Genomic DNA, 26,987 nt, shown 5'->3' with positions numbered 1-26,987 from the left:
TTTGCTAGTAATTCATTCTTTTTTTAAATGCAGTATATATTGAAATAATATAAGGTCTAACTTGAGATACCTGAATGAAAGTGCGACATTATTCCACCGATGTTCCGGTGCAGCGGGGGTTTACTATCTTGCCTGTGATAAACTAGGTGCCGTTGAGCCGTTAAGATATAAACGGTACGCGGCCTCAACAGCCCCATTTTATTACAGTCGAGTTTATCAACACTGCAGCTAATTAACATTTTAGCAGTTCAGTCGGTCCGTTTGACATTTACATATTCACTGTTAATGTCCCGTTGCACCACCGACTGCTAGCTAAAACTGAATCAAAGTAGGACTGGGGAAGTGACGCCTAGTGAGGAAAAAAAAAAGTTTGATGCTTAAGTCAGTCGCTACCGTTACACTATTCTAGCATGCCGTCAGCATTAGGTGCAGCGGGGCGCTGTCGAAACAGCGAGATGATGAAGGCTTGTGTGCCATGGAAGGGCAGAGTTTAATGTAAGTACTGTTACTGCATAAGGGCTGTTTGTGCATGCTACTAAGTATTTTGTTTATGAAGGCGAATGCTAAATGGGAAGCTATTAATGTGCCATTACTAGACAGCGAGCTGTTTTGTTTTTTGTTTGTTTTTTGTTTGTTTTTTGTTTTCCCTTTCAACCCACGTCCATCTCACAAACGCGAGTTGTAAAAATCCCAGAAAGCCCCCAGACTACAATTCATACCAGCGATGTCACATTTATCTGAAAAGTCCCTCCTACGTAAACAGTGACACTTGTAAGTTAGGTTGGAATGTGGCGATGTGCTAAAACGTGACTTTATTAAGGAGAAGCATCGGTTTTGGGCAGTCGTTGCAAAAGCGTGTCAGCATTTACAGTGATATTTATGTGCACTGTTTAGAAACATCTCCTGTTGTGTACATTTAGATTAGATTAGATGTACTGATTAAGAATGTGGGCTCTAAAATGTCAGCACACAGAGGGAAGATGCTTGTTTTCTTGTGATTTCATGCTTTCCTTTTCTGCACTTTGTTCTTACTGCTTCCAGAAAATCCAGAATCCAGAAAATGAGCTGGAATCCTCAAACATTAATGACTAACCCATTAATCAACCAAATGTTACAGCCATAAACTTTGAAAACTTATATTGGTGAGTCCTGTCATGTAATTTGAGATCCACAGAGAAGGAGGAGAGACTACAGGCCTGCACTGTCGTGATTTTGCCCAGTGTTGTAATAGAAATTAAAGGATTCAGCCATAATTAATTTGATCCTTTACACATATGAAAAAAAGGCTATGCACTTTGGTGAAAAAACACCCACATTTCCTTTTGGTTTATCGAATTGTTTCAGTTCACTGAACTCCAAAGTCAGCTGATATAGGCTTCAGACCCCCTGCAACTGTGATATGGTTCAGAAAAGGGGTGGATGGTTGACATGAATGTGTACATACATATACAAAGAATAGTTCCGAATAGAGAACACCACAATACAGTTTCGCTAAAACTTAGAGCAAGCAGTCAGGGCTCTTTCACTTTTGTTTTTAAATAATACTCATAATAATAGTAATAATAATAAAAATACTTGTCATTGTTGTCATACACACACACACCTGTTGTTGTCTTCTTTCTGTCTATTTGTCTCCATGATGATCTCCTACTTTTCCTCCTGTCAGCACCACTTGCCAATATCACTATCTGTTGCACTTGTTCACTGCCCCATTCGGATGAGTGCTAAAATAAAAATCGATGCACATATTTGAGATGTGTCCACTTGTACAAAAGGAGTTCTTTTTTTGCTTGTCACGAGAATAATAATAATAACATAATAATAACGATGCAGGCATTAAATATTCACTGGATACTTGCTTCTTCATTTGTGAGGTTCAGCAGGCCTCCACTGGTGAGAGCAGCCTGGCTTCTTCATTTAGATCCAACCACAGTTTCAGGTTATAAATCCACTGCGATTGTGAGATGCTGCTACAGCTATCCTCTTGTTAGCTTGCTTAACTGGTTGAGCAAAAAATAAAAACTTCCATTAGCTTCCTCCAAAGGGTCCCTGGGCTCGGCTTTAAGAGATCGGATGAGGATGAGCCACTACTTTTCCACATCAAAAGGGGCCAGTTGAGGTGGTTTGGCATCCTAGGGGGATGTGGTGTTGCAGACATGTCCCACTAGGAGGAGGCCCCAGGGCAGACCTAGGACACCCTGGAGAGACTGGAAAGATTACTCTAGGCTGGCTTGGGAATGCCTAGGTGTGCCCCTGGCAGTTGGAGGAGATGGAGGTGGTGGAGACCCCTGGGCACTTGCCCAGAATGCCCATTGGATAATCAGGCCGAGCATACAGATAGTCAGCTGTTATATTAGTGCATTCCTTTAATTGCACCTGTGTACTTCCTCTTATTAGTTATCTGTGAAACTGCAGATTTCTACTTAGAGTATATCTCATTTCACAGTTCCACGTTTATTTTCACAGTTTACTTATTTGGATAGCCATTTAAGCTGTTTTTCATTTAGAAATCCTTACATGCTCTGGCTCCAGTCTATGATTCAGTGTGGGTATTTTGTCCTTATCTGTATTTTGTCAGGAAATTGGGCGTTCATTTTGCAATGTTTCCTAAGGTAATGAAAATACCCCATTGAATTGAAGACAGTGTGATTCCTATGAAGTAGCATTTCATTGTTTCACATTATTATATGGAAAACTAAATCACACAACCCTGGTTATAAACACTTTGTGCCCCACACCCTCAAGGGCCTTTCTGCATTTGCCTCTAGAAACAATCTTCCTCTGCTGTTTCCACTTGTAAACATTACACATAGATTTCACAGAGAAAATATTCAATAGAAAGAAAACAAGAAGTGTGAATGTAGTGAAAGGAAAGTGAACGTCCTTCCCCTTCAGACCTTCGGTCCTCCCATGTGTGTTGGAATTTCCCGCATGGACTGAGAAGGATCTTGCTCCGTAAATTACGGCGCCTTGCATGTCAAAGGAAACCCCTTATTTGGGCAGGGAAGTGGGTGTGGCCAGCGCGCTGGTGGTGTTGGAGGGCTGGGTTGGTGGCTGGGTTAAGGGAGGGGGGAAATCACAAGACGAACGGAGACGCGCACAGCAAGTAGGCCGCATTGCCAGTGTGTGTTTTTAGTGCAATCATAGTGCAATAATGTGCAACAGACAGCGGCATCACTGCGCTCACGTTTCTCCAGATTAGCACCCCGTTTCCTGTCGCGAAGGACTCTTGTTTACGCAGCGAGGTTGACCCTCGCCCCCCTCCTCTCTCCCGTGTCTCTCCACAAATTTTCCCTCTTTGTAAGGGGACGTGAAGGGAAGAAAAGTAGCAGTGAGTGAGTGAGGTCAGCAACATAGCATGAGTCAACCTCGGGGATATATGCAGTCATCATCGCAGGAGTGCATTGTGCGGGCCTGCTGCCGCTGCTGGCCGCACAGAGCTGCGAGTGTGCGATCCTGCGGGCTGAGCTGCCGTTAGTAGCAGCTTTCATGACAAACACAGTAAGTATCGGGGAACACGGGGCCGGAGCCACGCTGTCGATGACTGTGGCGTTGTTGATACGGTCGACACTGCGCGTTATTGTGGCCACAGCTTGCTGACAAAGTTTTGTTTACCTCGCCCGTGGCGGACTGGGCGGTCGACAGATCGGAGCTCCATGCGGGGCTTACCGCTCGCCCTGTGCGACGTGTTTAACGTGCCAGTGAACGCGGATCGCAACGAAAATGCATAGAAAGAAACGTGACGTATTAATTTTTTTGACAAGTTGAATCGATAGCGTTGTCTTTTAGCGTGCCACCACACTTTTTTTTCCTCTCTCGTCACGGGGAGCTGCATTGTTGCTTCGGTTTGTTGCAATGGGACATGGCATTAGTGAGTAGATAATCCGTTTTCTGCAACAAAGGGCTTCTCGTAAAACAGGCTGGAAACAGAAAGTGATGTGGAGGGAGTGGGTCCAGGGCAACACGTTGAGTGTTCTTGCGTTTTCTTTATTTGTGCAGGCCGCGTATTGTGTGTGTGTGTATGTGTGAGCGCTGGTGCTGATTTTGAATTAGGAAATGGCGATGGATTAGGGCGGCTAATGGTGCTTGACATTTATTTTAAGCCATTTAACGCGTTAGTTTGTATATTGGGCTAAACCCAAGGCTTGTGTAAGGCTGCACTTGTGATGCGTCATGATGATCTCTCACCTCAGATGGTGCGGTTAATGCTCGGCATGGTCACCCTTAACCGTTTTTATTTATTTATTTATTTGTTTATTTTAATCATCCTGCACGAAACGTGCAGCTTTTCGTAGAGGATGTTTCACAGTTTGAAAACGTGTCTGCATGCATGTGTAGCAGCACATTGTGTTGCTACTGATGCAGAAACAGCTTCTTAGCCCACATAGTGTGGCGATTCACTTTACTCTGTCAGTGGTGTCTCGCAGAGAGTGCAGGATCTGAACAGCTGCAGCTGTCTATTTTAAGCAGTGTGTGTGTGTCTTACCAGGTCACCAGAGTAAAGGGTGACAATTGTCAGTCACTTCCTATGTTGTCAGAAAGGACCTTTGGCAAGGCCATCCTGTAAAGATTCTCGTGTTCATTTATGTAATCATCTTGCCAAATTGTTGGTGTGCAAGACCAGCCGTGCAGCGATTACAAAGCTGTAATGCTTTTCTCTTGAAGTTGTTTAGTGCTGCACAAGGTTTGGTTTGTTTTACACAGACAGAGGATTGATTTGAAATTTTAACAGCAGCAGTCAGGATGTTTTTGGCAAACTGAACTGTGTCAGAATCTGTTTTGAAACTCGGACATCAGATAATATTTTAATAATGGGTTACCAGCAATTGTCAAGATCTTTCCATAAGCTAAAAAAAGCCTTCAAGGCCATTTTGACTTTTTCCTTGCTTCCCCCCTTTGCATAGATAGTTTCATTCTGACTCATCTTTGCTCACTTTCAGTTGCCCTTCTTTTTCGAGTCTCCGGCCGTGGTTCAAAGGGCATGGGTTCCCTTCTTTTCCCTTTGATGAGTCACCAAGTTGTAAGAGAAAAAGAAAAAAAAAAAGTGGTTTCTATCACTTTCAGTCCGCCGTCTGTTACGCGGGAAAGAGAGCTTCCTTTTAGTCAAAGGTCACGTGTGCTGTGAGAAGTTTGATAATGGTGATAAAGCAGTGGTGCAGTGAACAATTAGCTTTTTTTTTTCCCTCAGTGCTTGTTTTTGTTTCAGTGGCGATTAAATACGGCACAGTAATATCCTGTGTGACATTTCCAGGAACTATTGATTTGGCTGTCTCTCTCAACTACCTTATTTTGGTTCCAGTTTTCTACGCACGTCTGGTTATATACATGCTATCCTGCATGTAGGACATCATCCCTTTGTCACATGAGCTTTGTGAATAGGCGCCTCGCATGCTCTGTTCTCACACCCATGCTTTTCGGTCGAGGTCTATTGCTGAAAAAGCAAACAACAGGTTTTTTAAATGATTGAGGCGGGGATGTTAATGAGACCCTCCAGTGGGGAGAGTCCCTTTGGACTGATAGCTCAGTGCTTGACATCTGTCTCATTTTCTCTACAGGGTGTTGTCCATGAATGACAAAGACACACAAACGTCTTCATATCTGTTCACTCCCGGCTGACAACCTGTGATTAGGTCACAAAGAACTTCAGAGGGGATAGAAGATAACCTTGTTTGTCCTGGCTCCTGCTTATTCAGACGTCAGTGTGATTTTTCTGGTTTATTTTATTGTACATTCCCTATAAAAGGGTATACGGTATATTCCCATCTTTGATTGCTGGATTGATACATTCAAGTGGAGTATTATCACTTTAGCTGACTGAAAATCTTTACCTGCCTCGGAATATTCATGCCCGTCATGAGCGTACCGGCGCAGCAGAAACCTAATGCCAAAAGAACAGGCAAACGAATCACATTTTTCAACGATCAAAGTGTAGCAATGAAGGAGACTTCTCAGCACCCAGATGGGTCCTACTATGTGGCGAGTGGTAATGTTTCAGAGCCTGGACAGAGTGAGGCTGCAAGTACTGTGACATCCAATCCAGAGGGCCCTCATATGTACCTCAGCTCTGTCATCTTCAGCCCAGATAAGGGCGACCACAGCAGGGGTCATTATCAGCAGACTGTACCCATGAAGTGGGCTCACCAGGAGCCCAATCAGCAGCAGTCGAGAGCTGCACCTTGGACCACCATGCCTCACTGGGGGCAGAACTTTGCAAGTTATATTGGAGGAGTAACTGACTCAAGGACCCAGAATGTATTTGTGAAGTCAATGCAAGAGACCCCTGGCTTGCAGCCACATCAACAACCACCTAACAGAGCTGCAGACAAACCTACAGTGGAAGTGTTCAGGGATGTAGGCAAGTCTCGGGGGATGGAGTGGGAGCAACAGCAGCAGCAGCAAGTTTTTCAGGACACCTTGAAATCAGGGGTGATCAACACCCAGCAGCAGAGTACATCCCACCCAGGAGGAAGCTCAGTCCTGCAGTCCTTCCAGTTGGCCTTTGGTCAGCCCAAGCAGCACCTGCCCGCCTACTACCAGACGTTCCAAGGTAACAAGACAACTCTACCTAACCCTCCAAACTACTCTGCACAGAATGCAAAATCCCAACATCACTTACAACAGCTGCAGAAGCAAGAACAAATACAACGCCAACAGCAACATCTAATCCAGCAACAAATGCAGCAGCAACAAATCCTTCAGCACCAACAGCATGTGCAGCAACAGCTACAGCAACAGCAACAAATACAGCATGAGCAGCAGCAACAAAAGATGCAGCAGCAACAACAGCAGCAGCAACAGCTCCAAATTCAGCAAATGCAGCATCAGCAGTTGCAACAACAAAACCCCCATGTGCTTGACTATTACCCTGGTGTGCAAAATGCAAACCCTCACGCTCACCCCCAGCCCGTTGTGGTACACTCCTACGAGTCCTCTGGTCCAGCACCGCCAAAGATCCAGGAACCAATCATCCAGGACATCACACCAGAACCACAGCAGCCATCAGACCCGCTGCAACCCCCTCTGCAGTCTGAGCCCCTGACTCAGTCTCAGCCTCAGATCCAGCTTCAATCCCAAACGCAGCTTCGCAGATCTCGACGGCTCTCCAAGGAAGGTGGCGCGCCTTCAGACAATCCCTTTCTGCCTGTCCCCTTGGAGCAGTCGGCACCAGTGCTTCAGGGACCGCAGAACGGGTCACGAGACATCCAGGCAGCCCCGACAGGTGTCATCCAAAGCACACGCAGGAAACGCAGGGTTTCCCAGGAGGTCAACCTGGAGATGCTTGCTCAGAAGGCCTCAGAAAGGGAGTCTCCACCATCACATCTTAAGGTAAATGCATAATTTTATTTGGAAACTGGCAATGCAGCTATTTTTTTTCCCCCCTTGCCTTTGCTTTTATGTGCCTTTCTGTTTTCCATGTTGTTTTGCTCACTCATCTGCTTCTCAGCTGTTTTCTATCAAGCATGAGGACGGCAGAAATAAGTATTGATATAAAAGGACAGAATGTTCTGAATCCGAGTGATTGCACTGCTGTTTAAATCTAAACTTGTCGCTACAAGCTGGAAGCCTTAATTGCAAATATTTCAGTGCGAGCTGGAAGTCTAGGTTTCTAGCGTTATCCCAGGGTATAATTGCATTGGGACTTTTACTCCCAGAGCAAGAGTGGGAACTGGGACAAATGCCACTGCCAGGAAAACTGTGCCAAAAGTTGTGTTGTTTGTGATTAACGTGTTGCTGGAAGAGATGCTGAATGTAATCAGAGCCCAGTGAAGTGTACGCCGCAAAAGTAAACTGCTCAGCTCTGCCCTGTGGGGAAAATCTGCAGCTAAGACAAAACTTTACATAGCAAATATTAAACTGGGGTAAAATGTGCTCTAGGAAAGCCTCCATGTCTGACTTTACACCTCTCACAGGATTTGTTAAATGTACAAACCTGATATTATGCCCTGACTGTACCATGCAAAGTCATACAATTATCTGTGTTTATGTGCTGAATGTCTTTATTGTGCAACAAATGCTGTTGCTAAACAGTGCTGAGTCAGTACATCTATAGTTAAGCATGGCTTTGGCCTGAATTTCCCTCACAGTTAGCTGCTTGTACAGACAGTGTGTTTAGTTACATGCTTGCACACCCTCCCCTTTAAAGCAGAGAAACTCCAGCCTGCCCTCCCCCCATTATCTATACAGGGAGGGGTGCAGGGTTGTCCTGCCTGCAGTGCTCAGCAGAATATCTCTCCACCACTCTGGTGGAAGGGCTGGAGTTTTCCACCAGCAATAATGAGAGCTGCTCCAGCTTAGCCACAGTGCTGCATGCCTTTCTAACCATGAAGATGCAGTGTGCAGAGACGGCATGCATCTGCCTTCAGCTGTCCTATAATGTGGTCGTTTAGATGGCTTTGAAGTTGTTCCTCAGTTGATCACGGCACAGAGGCTGCTCGGGCCCACTCATTATGGTTTGTCGAAGGAAAAAAACTGTGAAGAATGCCTTTGGGGGTTGTTCCATCGAAGTGCATGTTAAATATGTCACTAAAGTGCTGCACCTAGCAGTAAAATACGATAGTGAAAGGGCTGAGAGTGAGACATTATTATATTTCAAATTCTGGCATTTGAAATGTTTCTTTCCACAGCAGTTCACTTTCTCTTGTGCTTTTTTTTTTTTTTTTCAGTGTGATTGGTGCCTGCATCTGTTCGAGTATTGATTTAATTGTTGTTTTGTGGGATTCCAGTTTATTGTACTGATTAGAGTTCGGCAGCCTGTTCAGCTGAATTAACACCCATCCTGTTAATCAGATCTATTTACTGGGGTGTGCTAAGCTGGAAAACAAAGCTACTCTTCCTTGGAGTTGGTAGGCAGTGGCATTGTTTACAGATGTTGTTTACTGGCAATTGATTTAATTAGTTGTCCTTTTTGCTTGTTGCTTCTGGTGAGTCTTTAGCAGTCACAGTGTTGTTGTTTGAGAAGTCAGATTAGCTTTTTTCTTTTTTTTTTTTTAAATACTATCAAGTAGGCAGTAGAACTCATTTAGTATGGGTATAATTTTTTGATATGTCATATGCTTTAAAAGAAAACCATTTATAAAGAGTATTGCAATAACGAATTTTCATCTCTATTAGGAGCCACACAGGCCATGGAGTCCCACAGAACAAGAGATTATGAACCCTAAGCGACCTCGAGACGACAACCTTGTTCCACTTGTCATCCCCGTGTCTGTTCCAGTCCGGAGGCAGGAACCCTCGTCTCCCGAGAGTGACGAAGCAAGTCTGGCAACCAACTGGCCTCACAGGTCTTCAAACTCCCAGGATCTCGGGCGCACAGACCACAAGCCCTCGGTCATCGTCACCCGAAGACGCTCACTGAGGAACTCCTTGTCAGACAGTGCAGAGCAGGTGGGTACACATGAAATTCTTGCTGCTTTTGCTTTTTCTACACTCAAAACACACTTTTATATGCAGAACTCATTCACCAAAATCTCAGAGGGAAGTTGCATGGGAGTCTCCATGCAGTTAGGGAGAATACATTGGAGTCCCACGTTTTATATACATTTGGTTTGTTTTGTTTTTTTTCTGTTATAAATCCTTGAATTTATTCCACATTGTCCCACCCATGAACACATTCTCCCTTCCCCCAGCCAGGCTTCATGCGTTCCCTGCCCCCATATTCGTCCTGTACCCTTTTCTCCCTTTCTCTCATTTATTTGGATGGAGGGGGGATAGCTGGTGAACTCTTTGCCCTGTCCCAGATCAGGCAGATTAGCAGGCTTTAGCACTGCCGTACTGTACATTATGTACCTAAGATTTGAGGGTTGGGGTCCCTGTTCTCTCTCTCTCTTTTTTTTGAGGCGTTTACAGTCACTAAACCAGCTTTGTGTATAATTTATTTTAGCATATTTTTATTTGAGACACAAAAACGTCTGCTATAACCTCACCTCTTAAAATAACATTTTCCTTCCTTCCCAGAACGATGGCGCAGAGGGCGAAAAAGACGACGATGGCAAAAAGTCCAAACGCCGTCCACGCCCTGAGCCTCTCTTCATCCCGCCACCTAAACCTTTATTCATCGCCCCGCCCGTCTACTCCAGCATTACACCCTACCAAAGCCACCTACGTTCCCCCGTACGCCTCGCCGACAATTCTATCACCATACCTCCCTATACACCACCGCCGATCCTCAGCCCTGTTCGTGAAGGCACCGGACTGTACTTCTCCACTTTCCTGTCATCTGCTTTGGCCAGTGGCCCAGGCCTTCCCCCTCCCGCTACACCCAAGTCAGCCACACGCAGCCTATTGCGATCTAGTAAGTAAAAAAGGAAGTTTATAGAACTCAGCTGAATGAATTTCCAGTTTAGATCTCCTGTGGATTAAAGTTTTGTGCACTTGTAATAAGCACCTTGCTGTAGTTCCCCATAAATAACTGAATATAAGACCAGGTACATTTTTTTTTTTGAATATATCGTGACGGACTGCATGTTAGTGTACTCCTGTGCTGTGTCTTTGTTGTTGCTGGAGTGAGTGCGTTATGTGTGTGTTTTTGCTGCCCCCTTAGACAGCTGCGACATCACACCACCAGTTTTGTCTGCTATGAGCGAAGCCACTCCGGTCAGCAATGAGCCGTGAGTATTTCTCCTGTGCGATCAGTTTAGAGGTTAAGTGCTATTTTGAAAGGAATTCTATTGCTACAATGAATTATTCAAAGCATAACAGTGAATTGAATTATGAAACGTCTTGAAGGAGAACATAGACTTCTTGAAATTCTAATCCCGTCTTTTAATGCGGCCTCCCCCTTCACCACAGTTACCACTGAATTCTTTTGCTCTGTCATCCACAGCTAACATTATTACCAGAAGTTGTCTCTTTGAATCAACTATGTGGCCCAATGTCGCACTAGAACATCTCGTTTTTTTAAGTTGTACGTGAAACCTGGTTTCAGTGTGATATGCAAATATTATTTAAAGTTTTGGCAGAGTTGGAAAGTGATTAGAATGGGCACATGTAGCCGTTACTGATAGTAAAACAGGGCGTTTTGCTTTAAGGATGCTCACTGGTTGCACTTACTGTGTTATAAATACAGAGAAACAATATTATGTTATTTCATTTAATCAAAAACTAAAAAAAAAAAGCCTGCTGTTGGAAAAGAAATGCCTAGAACGAGTAATAGATTGTGAGGGTTTAAGGTAAGATCCTAGATGGAAAGACCCTGAATCCAGGGTGAGAGTGGCATAAGCTACAGCTGCTAGTGAAAACTACTGTATAGAGCGTTATGCATTTACTGAATGTAAATGTATAGAATGGCCACTCCAGAAAACTAGTAAAACTAGATGCTGTAATGAAAATGTAAAGAATTACAACCTTAAATGCATTTCTAGATAAAGTCAGCAGTTACTCCATGAATAAACAAAGCCACTGATAGCTGGGTGTGTATGAAAATCCATTTTTTGTAGTTGCATCAACGATGAGTTGCAGTTTATGGGGGTGCATTGTGCAAGCTGTTGCTTCACTGATGCCAGCTGCTCAGATGTTAGGCAGGGATGAGCTAGGGAGGCTTCTCATAAATCATGTTTTCAGCTGGATCTGGTGTGCTTTCAAACACAGAACAGCCTTTGCAGGTCAAGTTTTAGCAGCCCACTTTCTCTGGGGGAGGCTGCCAGTATACACACACACTCAGCTGGGTACACCGCAGTTTCTCTGGAAATGCAAGGGAGGGAGGGGATATCCTAGCGCTATCTGTTGACAGCATAATTTTTACAACTTTCACACTGAGATATCTGGTTTGCATTGATATGTAAGTTTTTAAAGAACTGTATCTGATTCACATTTAATTTTGCATGGTTTTGTTCTTTTTCTTGCTAAATTCAGACCATCGGTTCAGCTGGGTTAACAGTACAAGATCTGCAATGTTCAGAGCCGGAGTGCCTCAGCAATTTTTCTGTGACCTTTTAAAGAATATAACAGACGAGCAAAGAAAATAAAAACGTTCTCAGAAACAACACGAGCTTTACTGTAAAGCGCAACTTGATACTGATACTCATAAAGCAAATGCTGTCTTCGCTAAAATATTTAAGAGTGACTAAATGCCTCGTGAATGCAGAAAGAGTCGATGAATTTTAAATGGATCAAACACCTCCTGCCTTGTTTTTAAAACTGATGTCCTGTTCCCAGACGCATAAATATTGGCTCACGGTACCAGGCGGAAGTACCAGAGCTGAGGCAGCGATCTGCTGTCGAGCAGGATCATCATCGTGCAGAACTGGTCTGGGTTCCCCTGAGCGAACTGGAAGGAAAACCTGACCTTGAGCAGAAAGGTGAGTCACTGCCTGAGAGTTTTTGAGAATATGAAGTGAAACCGAAAGCTTATATAATGGCACGCAGATGGTGGTGCAGTGAAAAGTTTGATAAATTAAAGTGGCCTTAAAGAAAAAAACCTCTCTTCATAAGAATTTCAAGTAATAGTATATAAATGTTGCAATATTGCGAAATTGATTCAACAGCTGGAGTATGTAATTTTATTGAGTCCTGGATAATAAAAACATACCAGAACACTGAAACCAACCATATTTTGTCTCCATGTATTGCATATCTTAATAATACATTTTCTTATTGTCATCACTGTATGCAAAATCATTTTTTCTCCCTTGCTTTTGCAGTGGAAGACCTCATGCACTTGGCCTGCTCCAGCGTTTTATGTGGAGGAGGCACCAACCAGGAGTTAGCCCACCATTGTCTGTACGAGTGCAAAGGGGACATAATGGTGAGTTCAACAGAACAATCCATACTGACTGCAACAGGGATTACCATGAATAATAAAAACATAACTGGGAGCTGTACTTCACCGTGGTCGGACTCGAGCCAGGTTTTCTTCTAGCCCACTCACACTTTACACCAACCTGTTTACCTCTTAAAGACTGTTTTCACTTACAGATCACAGATAAAGTCCACACAGATTATATTGTGTTACAGTATAGTAACATTCGGTATAAGTTGTTAAATGGTAATATTTCATATTTGAGACAAAGGCATCATGCATAGGTCTTATATGCTCATTTATTGTTGCAGTGCTCCATGTAACAGAATGAATGATTAATATTTGTCACAGCACAAAAGCAGACAAGAATGCACTAATAAATTACTAAAATTTAAATAGCTAGAATATTTGGCAATTTTGCTTGAGATTTTATTTTTAAATCTCATGTGAACAATTCTGTCTGCTTGTTCAGTGTAGGAGAAAAAAGGCAGAGGAATGAAGAAAAAAATCAGTATTTGTACTGATGTGTCCTTGTCAAAATAATTAAATCCTGCCTGCAGAAAACATGTCAAGCTGTATCTTCAGTACACTGAAAATAGACCAGCACTATTTCAAAAATCTTGAGCCACCCAATATCACCTAATGTATATGGGAAATGGGTGCAGTGATTTATTGCAACATGTGCAAACATGCATGGAAATACAGATATATAAGACACAGGCTTTATACAGTTCTAATGCTATATTCTTCAACATAGCCTGAACTCTCTTGGGTAAGCTTTCTTGTAATTTCTTTGGGAATTGCTAACAAGGCTTCTTGAAGGACATTCAAAGCTCTTCTTTGGATGTTGTTCTATTCTCAGTCAAGATGATCCCCTCTGGGAAGGCCAATTCATTACTGACAGGGTTGCATTGTCTTTTTTTTTCTTTTCTTTTTTTAACTACATATGCATTTATGGAACTGAGAGTGTGTTTGGGATCATTTTAACGCTGAAAAATGAAGCTGTTATCATCAGATCGTGTTGTATGGTAAAACTGATTTGGATTTCAAGATTGGATTCAGCACTTTATAGGACCCACTGCCACAGATTTTCAGTCCAGTTCTCGTGTAATTTGTAATACCTCAGACTTTTCTCCCCGTTTCCTTTTCTGAACAATGGCAGATATCAATCTTCTGTAGGCTGTTGGCCTGCCACTTCTTCTTGTTGTGCTCAACATGTCCAGTTTCCTCAAAATCTTTAAAGACACACTGCACATCATGCTGAGATATACCAAGTTTTTGGATAATAAATCACTGGGAATCACTGTGCTGGTAGAAAAATACTCTACCTTTCATAGATAGAAGTGAGTGTTGCCTTGAGATTTGTGCAGTACACTACTGTATATTATAGAATATACTGACTGCCTGCTTATGCATGCTAGGTTTAGTGATGAGTGCCCTTACATGTGCTGACCATGTTTTTAATGTAGTCATTCAGTGCCTTTAGCACTTGGTGAGTAGTGAAAGGAAGTGAGTGATCAGTAGAATTTCACTTTACTCTGTTCTGAAACCCCGGTGGCCTGAGATGACGGAGATAGTTAAACCGTTTGGCCGTTTAGTCAGAAGCAGACTGATCCTCCTGTATCGAGGCACAAAGAGGTACACGTACTGCTGGGGGCTGTAGAGCTGAAACACTTATTTAATCAGTTGATAAACATATAATGGTTAAGGGAGATTTTAAAAGAAATATGCCACATTTTTGATAGCTCTCATGCTCTTGGAGCTATCTGCCTTTTTTCTTTGTCATATGTGGTAGTGAACATATCTTTAGTGGTTGATGAAATTGTTGAATGTATTCCCAGGTGATTAGTGTTATGTTTTGAGTGTGCTTTCTTGCATTGTTTCACACGTTGGTCTCAGAGAAAAAGACAGCACGGCCAGTAAAATGTATCGTGGCTGTCAGTCACGTTGGCAGGTTCACACATTCTTCTTGGCGTTACTCGCAAGAGAAAGTGCCTTAAATGCAACATGTGACATAAATGTTTATGACCTTGCCATCACTCAGCGTGGCGTTCCTGAGAAATCTGCCTGGACAGATGGGTGTTCCACTACACTGCAGCTATGATGCATCCTGTGTCTCATACTTACTGCAGACCACTAGTTGCATCTGAGCACATGAACAGATCGATCTAGTGAAGATTTCAGTGCTGATACTGCAACATGTAAGCCACCAACTGAAACGCAACTTTCACAGCTGCGTTCAACAGCAGAATAATAAAACATTTACATAAAACACACCAAACCTCAGTGTGTGTGAGAAATAATAGACTCTGGGCTTGTTGTAATGAGGTCAAAGAGTGGTTGCTGTTAAATGTTGAGGAGGCAGCATCTCTAGTGGCTCTTACCCACCATTTCAACCCCATTAAACTCCCAGCAACTGAACATCCAGTGACTTTTTCATATATATATATATTTTATTATTGTGTGATTAAATGTACTATTATTTGAATTAAATAAAAGGTGGGAGGGTTGGAGCAACATCTGTAATAGGATGCTGGAATATTTAAAAAAAAAAAAAAAAAAAAAAAAGGTCAGAATTGGAAATAGAAAAGAGTGATGGCAATGATAATAATTTATTGTTGTATACGACTTTAAAAACAATGCTAAATGTCAGTCACTGTTTCCTGAAGCACACAAGTGTTCTGCCATCTGTCACACTTTATATGGGCTTAGTGTAAAGACAATTTAAGGAGGATGTAACTGATGATAGTATGGTAATTATGTATGACACTCATCAGCAGAGGAAGACTCTTTGCATTGCGCATTACGTTGCACTTCATTACAGTGACTTTAATGCAGATCTTAAGTCAATACTTCCATTACTGAAGCAGAAGTTGTCTTGCAGCGTAGCAGTAGAGCTGTCAGTGTGCTTTATGATGCTGCTGGTTACGATTTCAGGCCCTAGCGACCAGCAGTGGTCCAACGTTGTCAAGGAAACCACGAGGGGAGGGGGAGGGGGCTGTCATAGCGCCCACTCTCTGCAGCGGGCCAGCTCGAGCTGCCGCCTTCCAGCATTCACGCACAGTCAGTTTCTCCTTTAAGAGCACAAAGTTAATTGTTATTTTGACAATGGCAGAGAGCGCGCACAATTATGATATAAAGCCCTCAGATACCTGGCATTTTCAGGGAAAGTGAGAGCAGTGGTTATCTCAGTCCCTAGTTACCTGTGAGAAACTGATTCACGCTCTGGCTCAGAGTGTTTTACAGATCTATAAAAGCACAATTGGAGCGCCTAATAGAGCAAGAGTTGGCTTTGTGTAGCAGGAGGGACTGGCTGTATAAAGGCTCGTAACAATCACTGCTGTGCAGCTGCTGTGCCGTGTTTATTCACTTTCAAACACTAATGGTATGTTATTTGTTTTTCAGGCTGCTCTGTCCATGCTGATGCTGAGGAATCCAATTTTCCCAAAGTCCCATCATTTGTCCAACTACCATTACTCAGGTAAATTAAGCTTCTTTTTTTCTTTTTCTTTCAAATAACCTTAGATTTAAAAAAAAAAAAAAAAAAAAAAAAGGGGTATTTGAGATTATTTGTAAAGTTGAAAAAAAAAATACTGGATTCATTATCAAAAAGTTGACTTTCAAGCCTTTTTCTGTACTAAACATATCCAAGCTGTTTGATTTCGGTCTGCAGTGATATTAAGTTCATAATGTGGAGTTTTTAGACTGGACAAAGCAAGTTGCTATACAGTAAGATTATCAGATTAGATTCATATTAAATTGCACTGTATTTATGCACCATCCTGGTTTTGTGACCCTGTCAAGTAAAAGTCCATCATTGCTATTTCTGTTACACTCCAAACAGCTGGTACTTCAAGAAACTCAAAATAAATTCTTATAAATCATTGAGAATTCTGATTTCACCCAAGATGAACCCCATGTGTGCATGTTTTGGCTTTTCATTTCATTCTTTAGACCATTTTTTAGCCCCGCTTTTTGTGCTTTCATCATTAAAACAGTGATCGATTTTGAGCCCTCTGCCTTGCCTCAAAGCAGTGGCAGCTGCAGTAGTGAGCGTGTGGCAGTGGTGGGGTAGTCGGTGACTGTGGAGGATTGTCAGAGTCAATGTGATGAGGGAAGTAGGAGAATTGGGTGGGGGGGTGGGGGTTGGAGAGGCTTGCAGCATGTGGTTAATCCCAAGCAGGAGACAGGGGAGTCTTTGTTTATCCAGTAGTGTGTGTGTGTTGAGAGTGGGGGTGGAAGTGAACTTGACGAGGCTCCACACACACCCTTTATATGGAAACAGATAGTTTTGGAGTGTTTTAAACTAACAGCTGCATTTCTTTTCTTTCTACCTCTCTTCCTCCTCCTCCTCTGTCTTTCTGTGCCTCCTCTCTACAGGATCAGACAGTTGGACAGCAGCTGAGAGACGCCAGTTTAACAAAGGCATCGCTGCATACAAGAAAGACTTCTTCATGGTGCAGAAACAGGTATGTGTCCTTTCAAACACAAGGAGAGGGAAGTCCAGACTATAGTGACGGAAGAACAAGGCCATCTAGTAGCTGTCGATCACTTTCTACTATGATCACTGTAGACATGATATTTTTCTTCCTTTGAGTCGCTTCGTAGAAGTATTTCCTTTTGGTTTGATGTTTTGGGGTTTTTTTTTGGTGTCTCATAGTCAACAGGTTTTTCTCAAAAGTGCAAAGTGATACAGTTTTGTTGTCTGAACCATTTCAGAGATCAAGGAGATTCTCTTTCAAAAATAAAATTTCAGTGTCACTGAGGTCCTGAGGATTTTGCACATGATGTTTACTTATCTGCCATATTGGAGCTATGATAACCATAGTAATAGTGTAGGGTCAAGTGAATAAGGCCCTAGTTCCACAGGCCTAGAGGCCGGTTCGTAACCATCTGGCAACCAGGGATCATGAGGGGAAAAAAAACGTATATTCTCCAACTGCACCTTTGGTCACGAGCAGATTGCTACATCTACATGCAGACTTGTCTGCACTCGCCAGCTACTTTCTGAATGATAGTGAAACTGTGATAAGTGCAGCATGAACTGGAAACTTAGGGCATGTGTTTTCAAAGCAAAGCAAATTTGATCATTTTCCAGTTTACTGCACATTTTTCCAAGTTTTATTACGGCTCTGAAAGTAGTTGGAGTTTGTTTGCAGAGACGTTTGTCTCTACAACGACAGGTGACTGCGAATATCTGCTAGTGACCAAAGGAATCCTAAAGATGTTTTTGGTGTAACACCCTATTTGTGATCAGCTTCACCCAACAACTGCCAGCAATCCCTTGCCAACCATTTGGGAATACCCATTTTTCCCCAGAAGATGTTGCAGCACGTCCAATATGGTGGATGTGATATAACCCCTGTAACGTTACTTAAACTATCGTTGGCTTGCATCAAGACGGAAACACACTCACTTTAAAAGAGGCTGATGTGGCATCATTTGTCATTCAGGTTATTGCTTTACTGAAATAGCCTCTCTCTAGCCAGTGAACCAGAGAAAGCTAATACTGGGCGCTAGCATGGCCCATGCCTTTACTATAGAGTGAGAGCTCCTTACTTGCCACTCTGCACCAAGCACATCAGCGAGCTGATTAAGCTAACTGAATTAAGTATAAAATAATCATCAAAAAGCCTAGTTGGACAAGTGGTAGCCACAATGTTAGCTGGGTTATTTTAGCTTCATTAGCCAAATCAAATTTAAACTTCTGAATTAGATTTAGTGCTGACATTGTCTTTTTCATTGTCAATCTTTGTGATGGGCATTTGTCATTATTGACAACGTAGTTCACTGACTACTAAAGAAAAAAAGAGAGTTGGTGGAAATGGCAGATTAACCAATATTGAAATGAATCATTTGAGCTGAATTTGCAACAAGGTTTTTCAAGGGAATCGGATATAATTAAGCTGAAGTTGAAATGCCATGATGCATAAAAATGAAAAGACCCACCCCCCACACACGCCACAGAATGTGTTTGTTTTTTTTAAAGCTCTGAACTCTTGTTTTCAGAAAGAAGTCATTTGGGTGCGATTGCTTGTTTTAGCAGCTCTGAAATGCTCATACATGTAGGTCGACTCTATAAAAAAGAGAAATGTTTAAAATTCACTAATAAAGAGCACGGTTGCGGTTCACAGGTAGCCACAAAGACGGTGGCCCAGTGTGTGGAGTTTTACTACACCTATAAGAAGCGTGTGAAGACTGGCCGCAATGGTACGCTAACCTACGGTGAGACAGAGCCTTTGGAAAGCAAGACCACAGAAGAGGAGATGGACCACAAGGTCAGTCTTAAACCATGTTTCACATTAGCGCTGCAGAAAATAGCGGATAAAAGGATGTCTGGTTAATAAATGCAAATATCCTCACTGATCGCTGTTGAACTGAACTATGTAAAAGTCTGTAGCTGTCTGCAACTGTGGTTCATGGTGTCTATAGTAACCGTACACACTGATAATAGAAGTAGAGCATGTTAAAAAAAAGTACAACTACAGGCTGGTCTGGTTTTATGGTAACTGAATAGTGCTGCATGCATATATATATATATATATCAGCATGTTTGCTATAATTGTATTTAAGTAGCCACAGTGTGAATGTGGTCATGTACAAAATAGCTCTCAAAATGAATTTTATACTAGTAGATGTAAGTTCAATGTCAATGTTCTTCTTGGACCAGCAGGGCTCTCACAGACTGGAGCCACAGCGGGAGGAGGACAGCAGGAAATGGGAAGGGTCAGCTGACAGGAAACCGGATGTCTGCCCTACCAGGACGTCTCATGCACTGCCGTCCACAGAGAATGTACGTGTGCAATTAGAAGAGCTGCATGAATTAATGATGGTGTGAATACATTAAATGAAAACATGTAAAGCTGAGCAGCAAGCACAGAAGTCTTTCCTTTCAGTGTTTTCTCCTCTTTGTCCTCAAAGATGAGATAAAATGAGTTAACAGTATTTTTAATATAATACAACCCCAAAATATGAAGGTTGGTGCTCTAGTTTGGTTGCACTGAATTTCTATCATTACTGTGGTTATTATACTCATTATACTTATCGCGTACAGTGTATTATTTAGTAGTATATTATCCGTGCTTTTTTACAAAAATAATTTTTCAGAGTAGAAATAATGTAATTATGTAATTTATTTTAATCATCTTTAGTTTTTTGCTTTTGTGCACACACAGACTATTCTAAAAGATATTTTAAAGCGAGTATTTCGACTGATTTATATTGAACATATAAGTTAGATATAAATTAATTTAAAGCAAAGAGAAACTGTGCAGGAGAGTTTCGGAAGATAAGATTAGATTTTATGGAAAAATGTTTTACGGCAAACTGATTCCTGCTTTAGAAATGTATCAGTTGAACATTTGTCCTTTTGAACCTGGCCTGAGTTGCTGGTTGGCTGTTGGTTTTGCTGCCCCCCGCTGGGGTTTTAGAGAAGAAAACTCAAGTCCTCCCCTCAGCTCTCTGCTCTGCATTGTGCAACTCCGTAGCCTTTGTTGGGAAACGGTGACTCAACAAGAAACTTTTCTCCTTTCTTTTTCTTTTTTTCTTTCTTTTTTAAATGTTAAAGAAGAATTCAGGCTGTGTGTATGTTGCAGTTTCATTGTGTCCTCATTTATGCATCCACATGCATACCGTTGTGAAGCTATTCTACATAAAAGTTGCTCGTAAACTGGCTTCAGCTGCACTAAGCAGCTATGTTAAAGGTGTTTTGGAGCTTTCATGTTAACAGCACGTCTTTCTTTTATTGGGTGTGCAGCCTGGGACTGTTCTGATTATGAAAGGCCAGGAGGACGCGGGGAGGGAGCAGTCGCTGTCTCGGGTTATTCACCCCCCTCATCCGCCACCTCCCAGCTCCAAACAGCGCTACGAAAGCAACGCCCGCAAGACAACTCCTTCGACAGGCAACAAAGGCCCAGCTGGTCAGGAGGGGGAATTTCCCTGCAAGAAATGTGGCAGGTCAGTGATCAGAAATGTGGCATCAGTCACCGCTGTTGTGTCGGAGAGGCTGGGGTGAGTCTGTTTGCTTATGTAAAGATGACAGCAGCGCTCACTCGAGTTGCGTAAGTAGCCTTAGACACAGGACAAGATGGGAAAAATAAAAATTCTGTTGGAAATATTTGTACTTCTTTTGCCCACTTGGAATATGAATGGTAAATAGATGGAAGTGTCTCATGGTGTCTCTCTGAAAGAATCAAACCGTCCTGTCATGCTTTGGTAAAATAACAACTCGTCCTCTGGCAACACCGGCCATGTTATTGCCAACTGTGTCCTAGCAACCGAAACACAGAGTAGATACGGCACATCACACCTCCTGTCAATGCAGCTCTACCCAATGACTTGAAGAGCACTACGCTCGCTCTTCACACCAGCTCAGTGTCCTCATTATAGACTATCCTCCACCACAGATATCCAGCTAGGTGATTCACAGCTTTGAAATGTTTTATCGCAGATCTGCTGTTGTGTCACATGACGTGAGATTTATTGTGGAGTTAAAATGATCGAATTTTAGTTGTAATGTTTTCTTCATAATTGTATGAGAAAGCACAAAGAAGTAGTGAAAATCATTGTTGTTTAGAAGCTTGTGTTCGTGTATGCTAGTGAACTTTGACCTCAGTCTTTACAGAGAGACAGATTCTTTGCTGTCTGGAAGTACTGAGCTTAGAATAAATGTGTGAGTTGTTGAATAATGTGCAGTGTTTCAATAAAACGTGAATAAAAGAGGCTTTATGAGGTGGTTCCCAGAGCGTATAATCTAATTTTCATTTTGTGCTCTTTAAAATAATAAAATAATTCCCCCCGGCTGAACCCTTTTACTTATAATGATGTCTTTTTGCTTAGTGGGCTTTTAACATTTTCTCTACACCATAATTCATAAAGTAATATATTCAAATTCTGCATATTCAGTCTTAAGCGGTTTGTTTTGCTGTGACCATGTCAGGCAAACAGCAGCTGAAATGGGTTCCACCTTTTTCCAAACAGCCTTGTTTTCTTTGCATGTCTTTCCCTTTGCATTGGTACCCGATAGTTCTGTTTGTTTGTTTGTTTGTTTATTTTAATATGCTGAAATTAACTCGTCAATGACATGGCTGAGGAACTTCCATGTGTCACTGACTGTTTCAAAAATAAACTCTAGAGAGCCACAGTTTCATATCTAACAAGTCAGACCTAGTGATGAGGACGTTTATCTGTCACTGGCAACACATTATTAGTTGTTTGGATAACAGTGATGTTGGAGGCTGATGTCTTACATGTCTCTATTTAAACGTGTCTCTGTGTGTGCTCAGCCACCTCCATTTGCCATGTTGCAAACAGACGCACATAGCCAGGACATAGCTGGTGTCCAGTGTCCGTCCAATACCAGCTTTTTTTTTTTTTTTTTTTTTTTTTTTTTTATTAATGCTTTTGTTGATGCTTAAAAGCAGCTTTGTGTTCCTAACCTCCAGACTTACAAACTGAGCTTAACTGAGCCTGCTTAACAAACACAAACAGCACTGCTTTCCTCTTCATAGCAAGAGTAGCAGATTGCATATTTATAGAGCCGTACATATTAAATGAGGCGAATATGCAGAGTTGCATTTTAGCTGTTTGTAAAGCATGGAGGTATTAGTATAACCACTCTGAGCAATGAAAGCAAAACGCATCTTTGACCTGCTTTTCCCTAACCCTGCAGGATTTTCTACAAGGTGAAGAGCCGCAGCGCTCACATGAAGAGCCACGCCGAGCAAGAGAAGAAGGCTGCAGCTCTGCGGCAGAAGGAGGCTGAGGAGCGGGCGGCGGCTAAAGCAGCCGAGGCCGCTGCCATCCTGGCTGCGCGGCAGCAGAACGGGAAGCGACAGGTGGGCGGCGACAGCACCAATGATGACTCTTCAGACGCAGAGGACGAGGACGACGATGACTGGCAGTAAATGGGAAGGCCGTACACACCGACTGTAACGGTAGCGAGGTTTGATTACTGGACAGGAGAAGGACAGTTTAAAAGAAATAAAGAAACCCTCCCGTGAAGTTTCTGTAAATTTTTGTGGAACAAGAAGACTTCTGTTACTTGGCACATTCAGGGACAGATGAGCTCCCGTGTCCTCATTTAACTGTGAACGCGTGGACTGAGTGAGAGTGTTTTATTCGTGTTGGAACAACGTGCTTTCCAAAACTCACCAACTCCCCTTTACTCTGCTTGAAAAGCTTTTCAAGTGTTACCTCTCTTGGTCACAGGGCTCGGTCAAATCAAAGCCATGCCGCTTCTTTCGGCGCTGTCCTTTTTCTCCACTCCCAGCCGCGGCCTTCCTCGCCAGTTTGAAACTCACCCTGCATCATTTTGACTGGTGTGGAACTCGTCAGACCCCCTTTTGTTTAGTTTTTTTTCTACTTCGCTTCTTACGATGAGCCACAGCACCTGCTTAAAAGCTGCATCTCGACCGTCCAGCATCGGGTGAAGTTTTGAAGACATTAAAATCGGACAGCTGGAGGAGCGTTGAAGCGAACGGAGGCTCGTGCTGTTAGGTTCTCCGCTCCGGGACGGACAGATGGATGGATGGCATGTGCAAACTGTTGCCTCTGTGTCGCCGCTCTCCTGGACTCAAAGCTGCCAAAAGCTTTGTCAGACGCATGTGCGCCAAATGGGTTCTGTGTTCATTGGGCTTTTGTTCTGTGAACCCCCCTCCACCTACTCCACCTTCAGCCCCGTCACCTTTTATAGCTCCCGGTTAGTTCCTCACTGTCGATGCCTTGGATGTTATGCTTTTTATCTCAAAATGACAATCAATTTTACACTGTTGTTTTTTTTATTGATATGTATACAGGTGACGTTACTTTTTTCTTTTTTGCCTGTGTAGCTATATACGGTTATTGTTGTTGTTTTTTGTGAATATTCCTGTTTATGATTATTATTATTAATATTATTATTATTAATATTATATTCTGGTATTGGCTGCAGTTTAATTAAGCGCTTTTTCCCATCTTTGTCCAGAGCTTTTTTTTCTTTTCCTTCTTTTTTTTAATTTAAACAAAAAAACTCAAATAATGCTACTTGCTGCCTGTTTATAACTGTGAGATTTCTTTTGGAAACATGAAATGAAGAAAAGGCAGAGATGTATGTGCAATAGAACAAGTTGACCCCCTGTTACCTGAGTGTTCAAGCCCACCCGCCCCCTCCCACCTTCTCCTTCAAGCTTACGACCAGCTGCTCCGGATGCCTCACTGGCACCACTGTAACTGATGGGAAGCATTGACTCAGACTGTTGAAACTGCAGATCTCTACAGATGCACACATTGAAGCAGAAAACGGTAATGACAAACTCGAGACAGTTCAATTAAATTTGTCTCGATAATAGTGGAAATTTTTGCTTGTACAATCTGGCTCAAGCAAACTAAAATTGTCGTTATCCTGTGTAAGTAAATTATTTACTTCCATCAACAAATGGGTGAAGCAGCAGAAACTTTGCTCACTGCTAACTGAACCAATATTGTAGGCCTTTAGCACATACTTTCTACCTCAGTATGCTTTTTCCTCATACTTCCATCTAATTACCGACTGAATACAAAAGGAAATTTCTTCTTTATGGCTGATTCAGACTAAAATGTCATGTTTTGCAGGTTTTTAGAGGCAGTTCTTTGCTCCGTCTGTCTCACAGATTCTTAAATCTGGCTCTTTTATTATTTTTTTTTTTCTTGCACATGCCCTCTAGCTAAACCTGTCAGCCACAGCTCACTATTTACGCTCCCCACAAACTGTTGATGATGGTAAATAATTTACTGGCAAAAGCTGAAACACAGGCATTAAGAGAGATGGAAGCTCGAACTTTACAGGGTTTTATTGCTGTCATGCAAATTCCCCTCGAGTTTTTGCTCCTAAGTTTACTATAAACACTTCACACAGACTGTTTACTATAAAACATACAGATCGGGACAAAGGGAGGGACCATTCTCTACTTCAGTACCTGGTTTGGTTTTTTTTTCTTTGCAGGCGAATGTCCGTGCCGTTATTCAACTTGTGTTCTTGCACCTGGTTGCTGATATTTGGTGCTTCTAAATTGAAGCGTGATGCGACAGAAGAGAAGAATAGTGTCTCTCTTTAGTTAGCATGGAAAAGTGTCTCAGTCTGCATTTAGATTGTTGTGGCACCAACACGCTCCAATGAGAGCTTGGCTGTGGGGAGGGGGTCGTCAGCAGCAGCTAAAGGACAGCGTGACCCAGCTTACAAATGCATTTGATAATTAAATGGAAACGTGTGCAAAAGAAATAGATTAAAATGCACGTTAATGGTATAGCTGTGATAAGGAATCCATGCATCTGTGGTCGCCTAATTTTTTGTTTACTTTGTTGCTGATACGAGGCGCTGAATCAGACCATGGAGACGGTGTGTTTTGATCCGTCTATCGCTGCATATCTGTGTTAAGCCCTTCAGCCCAGAGCCAGCTTCTGTTGCCATGGCAACAAATGGGTTAAAGGGTTATTTTCCTTTAAAGGACAAACCACAGTGGGGGAGCTCGGGGGGGAGCGGGGAGAAAGGGCTCCAATTACCGGTTAGTCCACAAGTTAAACCTGGGTCTATGCACAGACTGTTCACGTACGAGTGTGTGTGTGTTTGTGTATGTGTGTGGCAGGGGGGCACCGTGTTAAAAGAGCGTGTGTGTGTGTATGACTGCTGATAGGTAAGATGTTTAACTGTACACCAGTTAGTGCGGAGAAAAGAAATTGCAGACTGTTCACATGTTTGATATGTTAATTTATATTTCTTTTTATTTGGGTTCATGCCGGGGGAGGGGAGGGGGATGTTGCGACAGAAAAAAGATGTTCCCGCTTCTTAAAAGCAGACTTGTGGGTGAAGTCGAGGCCACGAGCTTTCCTTGTTTCTTCTGGCCGGTTAAGGGAATTTTGAGGGGACAAAAGGTTTATTTAGCTAAAGATTAGAAATCTATATAAGAATGGAATTCTATGTTTGCATACTTTCTATGCTATTTTCATATGAGGTTCACACTAATGATGAAAACGGAAAGGAATCTCAAGTGCTTTTTACTACAGTGTAACTTATTTGTTTTGATTTGATTTTTACCACCTGTGTTTTTAGTAATGATTTATGAAGCACTGTATATTAAAGTTTTAAAATATTCTGCAGGACTTTCTGAGTCACTTTTTTCACCCCCCACGATCACTACACCAAGCCAGACCTGAGAAAGTTCTAACAGTGAGAGTTGCTGTTGTTTGCATTACTTCACAGCCAGCACACAAGGGGGCAGCATTGCTGCAGCGGTTCATGCAGGTAGAAGGAAAGGAGGAAGAAGCTGTTCTGTGCCCAGAGCCAGGCTGTTCTGTGATGGCTTAATCACATCTGATTGGCTTACGTCACATATTACCCATATAGCTGTACGCTATTTGGTATCATAAATATGCGACATGACAGCCAGTCAGTCCAGCAGTTTATTCCAACATGTTTAAATATTCATGGAAATACAGTAAATCAGACAAAAACAGAGCTTGTTCATATTTGTATGACCGTCTTTCTTCTTCAACACAGTTTAATCTCTTAAAAACCGCCATATATATTTACAATGACTTGAACCAAAGGTTTCTCATTTGGGTTCATCACTCCATCAGTCCTGTTTCTGCTGGTTTCCAGTACAGTTATGGTGTAATTTAGACGACAACTGTACTGCCTACAGCCTTTCCTCATTTTCTCTTCCTTAAAAAATGGTTTCTTGACCACCACCCTTCCACTGAGACCATTTCTGCTGAGGCTTCAACGAACAGTAGATCAATCAGCTGCATCTCTCAGGTCTTTGCTGGATTTATTCCTATTTCTTCAGGATACAGCTTTCAGAGACTATCCATCTGTTCTAGTCTTTTAGTCTAGTCCAGTTTCCTAATATCTATCTAGCTATATATATATAGATATATAGATATATATATAGAGAGAGAGATATATATATATAGATACATAGATAAATAAACATTGCATCATCCTCATTGTGATGTTATGGTCTTAAAGATAAAGTTCCTGTTCTTATCGGTGAGATGAGAGTGAAAACTAAAGTGTGTAATACAAAACTTTCATTTTCATTATTGAGTTTATTTCTGAGAGAAAGTGTCAAAGGTTTCTCACTGCAGCTTAAAAAAAGAATCCCATATACAGTTGTTGCTACATTTAAACGTCTTAACCCTAATACTGTGTTCTTTTTCTTCTTAATACTTTTTATATCATGGCTGCTTAATGAACACAAAATCGCAGGTTAGAGCACGAAACTTGGAAAAACCTGAG

The 26,987-nt window shown here is 42.2% G+C and overlaps 1 protein-coding gene across 4 annotated transcripts; it reads left to right on the top strand.

The window, feature by feature from the left end:
- Positions 1-94: 94 nt before the first annotated feature.
- On the top strand, positions 95-25,842 carry mideasb (mitotic deacetylase associated SANT domain protein b). Of its 4 annotated transcripts, none has more exons than XM_005477285.4 (13): positions 95-495; positions 5,556-7,326; positions 9,112-9,384; positions 9,955-10,291; positions 10,541-10,607; positions 12,154-12,296; positions 12,639-12,742; positions 16,142-16,217; positions 17,117-17,205; positions 18,871-19,014; positions 19,407-19,529; positions 20,493-20,692; positions 22,407-25,842. In XM_005477285.4, the coding sequence occupies exons 2-13, from the start codon at positions 5,845-5,847 to the stop codon at positions 22,639-22,641; spliced, it is 3,273 nt and encodes a 1,090-aa protein (XP_005477342.1). In that variant the 5' UTR covers positions 95-495; positions 5,556-5,844; the 3' UTR covers positions 22,642-25,842. The 4 variants fall into 4 exon arrangements, with proteins under 4 accessions (XP_005477342.1, XP_005477343.1, XP_013125513.1 ...); XM_005477286.4 differs by lacking the exon at positions 95-495 and adding an exon at positions 3,066-3,501; XM_013270059.3 differs by lacking the exon at positions 95-495 and adding an exon at positions 3,067-3,501 and having other exon boundaries at positions 19,410-19,529.
- Positions 25,843-26,987: the final 1,145 nt, after the last annotated feature.

Source organism: Oreochromis niloticus, linkage group LG19 (genome assembly GCF_001858045.2).
Source record: "Oreochromis niloticus isolate F11D_XX linkage group LG19, O_niloticus_UMD_NMBU, whole genome shotgun sequence".
Taxonomy (NCBI): domain Eukaryota; kingdom Metazoa; phylum Chordata; class Actinopteri; order Cichliformes; family Cichlidae; genus Oreochromis; species Oreochromis niloticus.
This window is presented reverse-complemented; position numbering and strand designations above follow the sequence as displayed.

Coding starts and splice junctions, on each gene's coding strand:
- mideasb (XM_005477285.4), top strand. CDS start 5,845: ATGCCCGTCATGAGCGTACCGGCGCAGCAGAAACCTAATGCCAAAAGA. Junction 17,206..18,870: donor TCTTCATGGTGCAGAAACAG/GTATGTGTCCTT, acceptor TGCGGTTCACAG/GTAGCCACAAAGACGGTGGC. Junction 19,015..19,406: donor AAGAGGAGATGGACCACAAG/GTCAGTCTTAAA, acceptor TTCTTGGACCAG/CAGGGCTCTCACAGACTGGA.